At 47.7% G+C, this 6,699-nt stretch overlaps 1 protein-coding gene across 1 annotated transcript in view; it reads left to right on the top strand.

The window, feature by feature from the left end:
• The first annotated feature begins 1,699 nt into the window (after window positions 1-1,699).
• The window catches only part of cntnap1 (contactin associated protein 1), a 27,068-nt gene continuing 22,068 nt past the window's right edge, over window positions 1,700-6,699 (top strand). The window contains exon 1 of the mRNA XM_076265123.1: window positions 1,700-1,883. Within this exon, the coding sequence (XP_076121238.1) occupies window positions 1,820-1,883 (64 nt within the window). The 5' untranslated portion in view covers window positions 1,700-1,819. The remainder of the gene's footprint in view (window positions 1,884-6,699) is intronic.

Here is a 6,699-nt window from a genome sequence, read left to right as displayed (position 1 = left end):
ATCACCATCTGCTGGAATGAGGTGTAATGGCAAGTGCAGCCTGCAGCCTTACTCTGGCCGCCGGGTGAATAAGGCAAATACTGTAATATGTATACTTTATTGATCCCCAGGCGAAATTCAAGAAATTCAGTAGTGTCTGATCTGCTAAATCAAATACAATTTGATAGACAGGTTGCCATGGAAACAGATTGTGAACTGATGAGTGTTGTCCTACAGGTTGACCCCTAGACTTCAGAGGCCATAATGTCTGTGTGTGTGTGTGTGTGTGTGTGTGTGTGTGTGTGTGTGTGTGCGTGCGTGTGTGTGTGCGTGCGTGTGTGTGTGCGCGTGTGTGTGTGTGCGCGTGTGTGTGTGCGAGTGTGTCTGTGTGTGTGTGTGTGTCTGTGTGTGTGTGTGTGTGTGTGTGTGTGTGTGTGTGTGTGTGTGTGTGTGCGTGTGTGTGCGAGTCTGTCTGTGTGTATGTGTGCGCGTGAGTGTGTGTGTGTGTGTGTGTGTGTGTGTGTGTGTAAACCGCAGGGCATCAGGTGAAAACAGTTAGAGTGATGAAAACATCATCAGCATCTAATCATCTCCAGGCCATCACACATGCTGAGGACTGACCATAATCACAGTGAACGGGCAGGGCTTGGGGGTGCGGGAAAATGACAATCTCATCTGAGTGAAAAACATGGCAAATCCTGGCACATCACCACACGCACACACACACGCACACACACGCACACACACACACACACACACACACACACACACACACACACACACACAGAGTCCAATCTCCCCAGCTGCCCTACAAACCCACTTCTTAATCCTAAAGCTGTTCAGAGCAGGATGGTCACCTCCCTCCCCCGTACTACTAACCCTACAGCTGGCAGCCTGTGGTCTGAGCTGGACTCTCTCTCTCTCTCTCTCTCTCTCTCTCTCTCTTTTTTTCTCTCTCTCTCTCTCTCTCTCTCTTTCTCTCTCTCTCTCTCTCACACACACACACACAAATCTTTCAGGAAAAATGTAGACCTATAGGCATCCAAATTACTTCCTGATAGGAAAGATATGCAAAACACATGTTACAGATACAACATTTGTCGCGTGGTCAAATAAAAATAGGTAAAGTGTTATTGATGATGACAGTGACGGCACTGCAGAGTGCGCTAACCGCGCGAGTACCTGCCGTGGCCGAGCATGGGAGGAGGCGCACAAGATTAAAATGTTTCGTCGTTAATGTAGTGAAATATATTCCATAATCATGACGTTTTAATGGAGACGATTGGAACAAGGGCAGCCTCGGGCTGTACCATCAGCTACGAAACATGAAACACGCCAATCCTTTCACATAGGTGGGTGTTGCCTGAACATTGCGGAGAGAAAAGTTTTTTTTCTTCTTCGGGCGATATCTGCAACCCCTCCTCTTCCCTAAAACTCCGCTCAGACTCTTAAAAGCTTGGGGTTTGCATTCTTTCAGAAACGTCGTCATGGTACCTGTCTGCCTCATTTCAATCCAACCCCATCAAAAGCCCATATAAACCCCTTTAGACTAATCACCATGATCATTCCCTCTCAAATCGAGGAATTTGTGGAAATGTAAGTAGGCGCGCCCCCGCCGTAGAGCAGCATCAGCAGCAGTATGTGAGGATGCGCGCTCCCGTCTCCACCGAGAGCTCCTCGTTCACCATCCCGGCCAGGAGAGTTGGAGCAGCCTGAGCCAAAGTTGTGTGGAGCGGCAGTGAAGGGATGCGGTGGTGCCCACTAGGCAGGTGGACGCAGCACACGGTGTAACGGTAAAACAAGCGTACAACGGTGGGGCGACGAGACACCAACGGCAAGGATGAGCCTAAAAATGTTGTGCCCGAGCCTGCTTGTCCTGCTCGCGTGTCAGCTCTGCTCGTCACGTAAGTCTGCGATGCGGATTGCATCGTTTTTATGACTTTCACAATAATTGTATCCGCGTAATGCAGTGATGTAGGGATGTTATTTTCTAAATTAAGTCCTTAAATGCACTTTGATGTTTGCACCTTGGCCGGTACCAAACCCCAAATAATACTGAAAACTCAAACAATCAAATTGAAGAAACTAGTCCCTGTAAAACAAAACATCCATTTTGTCCATATGTTCTGGGTACTTTGTCGCCCGTATCTCGACCTGTGTGTATTTAAACAAGTAGAGCAGGAGTTCTACTATGCCTTCCTGGCGCGCGGCTCTGGCAGCGGCTCGCACGGGCTCTTTCTGCATTGCAGTGCTTCCTCGCGCCCGCATGGAAGTGTCTCCGCATGGGAAAGGTGCGCCTCGTGCACACCCGACGCAGGGGACAAGCTCGAAGGACGATCCTTGGTTCCATCTTTCGGCTCTTATTAGAGAGTATTTCGAGTCAATTTGTAGCCTATATGTTTAAAGTGACCGGACGATCATATCAGTTTTACATGTAGCCTATGTCTGTGCGTATGATGACCATCCCAAGGTGGTAGTCTACCACCCACGGACCCATCCTAAACGCAGCGGGGGGAAACCTGTCCGTGACTTTCACAACGCGCTCCTTATAACTCTTTTTGATTCAGTTAATGTATGACATTTCACAGGACACAGGTCGATGTAGTGAAAGCAACCTCAACCGTAATCGTCATCGCCATCTGCATCGTGATCTGTTTTATTTAATTAGTCCTAAAATGTGATGTAGCAAGGCCATGGCCAATCTGCCCCTCTCATACCTGGAAACACACACACACACACACACACAAACACACACCAGGAATACACACTCAAAGGTCTTGAAGTCTTGTTCTAAAAATTAGCTGCACTTAGTTGTTTCTTTCACAACATCTGTTGTGCTTTCCTTTTGTTTCTGTAGGTCCTAAATTGCTTATTGTATTGTTGTTGTGTATGGCTGGTTGAGTGAAGTGTGGTCCTAGTTTTTGGTGTTAATAGATCTATAGAGCAGCCTGCTATATTCTGTGTGCTGCAATATGCCGTGCCCGGTGTTTCTTTTTATAATACCAATATGCAAGGTGTAGTAGCTTAGCCCAGTAACCATAGTAACAACTGATTTTTTTAAACAACTAATCAGTGATGTTGTTTAATCACTTTGTTGTTTCGTGTTTCATGTGAGTGTTGTCTCTTGTGTGAATCCACAGTTTAAAATATGGATTGAGTGAGTGTATAAGAGGAGTGTTGACTCTCTTGAGATGATCCTTTATGCAAAAGCAGAACTATAAGCATCCCATGTAGCCCTACAGATTATCCCTATTCTTCTTATCCCCCCCCCCCCCTGCCTTCCCCCAACATATTTTCTCATCACTGCCTGATAGATTCACTCTCTGAGATTACATACTGTTGTGTTTGTGAGAGAGATCAGGAGATGGGAATATGGGGGCGGGGAGCGATCGACCTTGACTGCATTGTGTAGCACATGGACTCTTTCCTGGACAGAGAGTCCAGTCACCCCAGCTCAGCTGTACTCCCATTACTTTCCCCGCTCACCATCCAGTGGGCTTACACCCCTCAGTAAAGTTGTTCATTTCCTGTGAAATGTTTCATATAGTATCTTGAGAGTATACAGGGATGGATTACTGCACGGGCCTACCGGGCCCAGGCCCAGGGGCCCAAGGGGTCAGGGGGCCCTGAAGCCCAAGCCTTTGCATGGAATCATTGCCTCAATATCAACAAATCAGGATGTAGGCTATGAATCTGATTGAATTAAAGTATTGGCCATCCCCAATGCACCAGAATACAGGAAATCACATCAAACACACACCAACTCCCACCCCCCCCCCCCAAATACAAAAGTTCATAACCCGTCCATGTGAGTATACATCTATATGATGGGTATGGAGTTCAGTTTGTCCTGTGAGTTTGAGATTTGAATTTGCTGAATGTTGACCCATCTGATGGAATTTCTGAGTTGCTGAACTTGAGTTTGTGTAAAATTGTGTTGAGTTTGAATTGTCTGAAGAAGTTTGAAGCGTCAGCTCTGTTGTTCAATTCAAAGCTCTCACACATGGGATATTTTAATGGTCGGCGACATTCTAAATCATCTGCTTATACATCATTGTAATATGGGAAAGGACCGAGGTGGATTGAAATGGAAATAATCCTGGTGGGTTGCACCATAAGATTCCAATCTCATACACTTTTGTGGTATTCACAAATTGATCCTCATTGTCATCTTACTGTTTGTTCACTGTTTGTGCTAAAGACTCTGGTGCTCATACATGGTCCTGGGCCTGTAGATGGTAAACGAGCAGAGTGGCTCGGCCTCAGACCAAGTTATAAACAATCCCAGCCAATCAACACAGTGCTCACAGGAGCACGGAAGGGAGGGCTGTTATATGATTGACTGTTGAGCTCAAATATCAACCACCGTTGGCAAATCTCAAACCAAATCGTGGGCTGCATCCATAATGTACCAGTATATGGCCTTTTGGAAATCATATTCTGAAACCATTCAATTTTCTTGGCGATGTCTGTGTGACGTATGTGTTTAGTAAGCTGGATGAGAAGTGAGCACATAGAATTTGTACTGTGTGTGTGTGTGTGTGTGTGTGTGTGTGTGTGTGTGTGCATGTGTGTGTGCATGCGTGTGCGCGTGTGTGTTGTGTGTGTGTGTTGTCAACATAGTCAGTACACATGGGGGGAAAGGGTGCACTGGTGCTGAAAGCTGTTCTATTCCCAAGCTGACGCAGGTAGCAGGATATGTTTTTGGTGATCCACTCCCCCTTCCTCTCTCTCTCCTCAGACATCCTCGGTTGCACCGCCTTTCCTTCCCCTGTGAATTATTCATGTGTCAGCCTGCAGAAGCTGCTTTGAGCTCACACACTACACACCACACCCTGCTCAGATGCTCCACCAGACACGCACACACGCGCGCACGCACGCACGCACGCACGCGCGCACACACGCGCGCACACGCACGCACGCACACACACACACACACACACACACACACACACACACACACACACACACACACACACACACACACCAGCAGGGCTCCTCTCACCTGATCCTGACCTCACCCATTATGATCCAAGGCATTTGAACTGATCCAGGATCAGATGTGTGGTGCCTTTCTACCTGATGGCTGCTGTCCTCCATGGGTCCTCCTTTAGCATTTTAATGTTACACCATCTCCATACTCCCCTTGTGACTAAGAGCCCCGTCTTCTCTGCCCCCCTCCCAACAGTGTCCCGGCATCCCACTCCTCCCTCACTCACCTCCCTGACTTTGGCAGTCAGAGACCGAGCCTGAAACTGCAGTGCTTTAGCTACAGCAGGGGCGAAGATATTCTAAACGGTGTGAGATACGCCACTGGCAGCGGAATAAGATGGATGAGCCGTGGCTCAGGCACTGGGAGATCGCTGAGTCAGCCTGGCTCAGGAAGAGAGAGAGAGAGAGAGAGAGAGAGAGAGAGCGAGGGATGGAGAGGGAGTAGGAGGTAGAGCGAGAGAAGAGAGAGAGAGAAAGAGAGAGTATACGCTACTGCCTGCACGCTTCAGCGCTCACTCAGCACAGGGCGCTCTCTGGCCACCCCGTTGTTGCTGGCGCTTTAAGCCAGCCGTGACTCTCATACTGAACACCAAGCACAGCACAGCACAGCACAGCACAGCACAGAGGCTTTTGGAAGCCCTGCAAAGGACTGAGGAGGGAGGGCAGAGAGGAGGAGGTGGGAAACAAAGAGGAAGAGAGAGAGAGAGAGAGAGAGAGAGAGAGAGAGAGAGGGAGCCCCTGGAGACATTTCATTTCGGAATAGATGTGAGCCAGCAACATGGCAGTGCCCTTGAATGAGGTGAGAGGATTGAGAAGACAGAACGGGAGAGGGAAAAGAAGAGACAGAAAGATGGTAGGAGAGGGGATCTAGGAAGAGAAAGCCAGGAGAGAGAGAGAGAAAGAGAAAGAGAGAGAAAGAGAGAGAGGAAAGAGTAAGAATATGAAACATGATGACGCACTTGCCAGTGAGCTTTGAAAAGGCAAAAAGGGAGGGGAGTTAAAGAGCTGCTAATTGAGTGCTGAGATCCAGTGAGAAGATGAAACAGGTGCACAGAGTGACATGGAGACAGTGACAGAGAGAGTGACAAAGAGAGAGAGTGACAAAGAGAGAGAGTGAAAGAGAGAGAGAACATGTTAGAGTGGGAGCTTAAGTGGGCTTCTGCATTCTACTGGCTGAATGAAATCATGTGTGTGCATCATGTTTAATGCAGTATATTGGAGAATGTATTAGTGGAGTGAGTAGAGTCTGGTTTATTGGACAGAAGGTAAGCAGAAATCACAGTGTTTATGTGAGGTGCAGAGTAGATGCTTTCTCTTGGTACGTTCTGCAGAGCTTAGTGACCATGGAGTCTGGACCCCAACATAAAGGGGTGGTGACAAGACAGGTGTGAAGGATCAGGAGTGAGTAGCATGACTCAGCCCAACAGATTTCAAGGTTTTTTTCACCCATAGCATTCAAATGGGGTCCAAGGGGGAGTGGACCTTTTGCATGTTTGGTCCTCAAACCAAACCTCATGCACACTCTCAACACATCATCCTCTGCTGTCACATTCAAGTAACGCAGGTGAATTTTGTAACCAAGTGTAGTTGAAATAAGTCAGTGCAAAGCACTGAGGACATGCTGTTGTAAAGCCCAGTCTAATAGTCTTTGTCTGGAACAAATCTGGATTTCAAGAGTTGACTGCCTTTACGTCTGTTCAGTTCTCAGCTCTGGCTAACAGAGAGGCT

Source organism: Alosa pseudoharengus, unplaced genomic scaffold, assembly GCF_046254945.1.
Source record: "Alosa pseudoharengus isolate Yale_2024_CS ecotype anadromous, Long Island Sound unplaced genomic scaffold, YU_APseudo_1.1 YU_APseudo_1.1_scf_4, whole genome shotgun sequence".
Taxonomy (NCBI): Eukaryota; Metazoa; Chordata; class Actinopteri; order Clupeiformes; family Clupeidae; genus Alosa; species Alosa pseudoharengus.
Note: the sequence above shows the minus strand (reverse complement) of the source record. Positions and strands in the feature narration are given on the sequence as shown.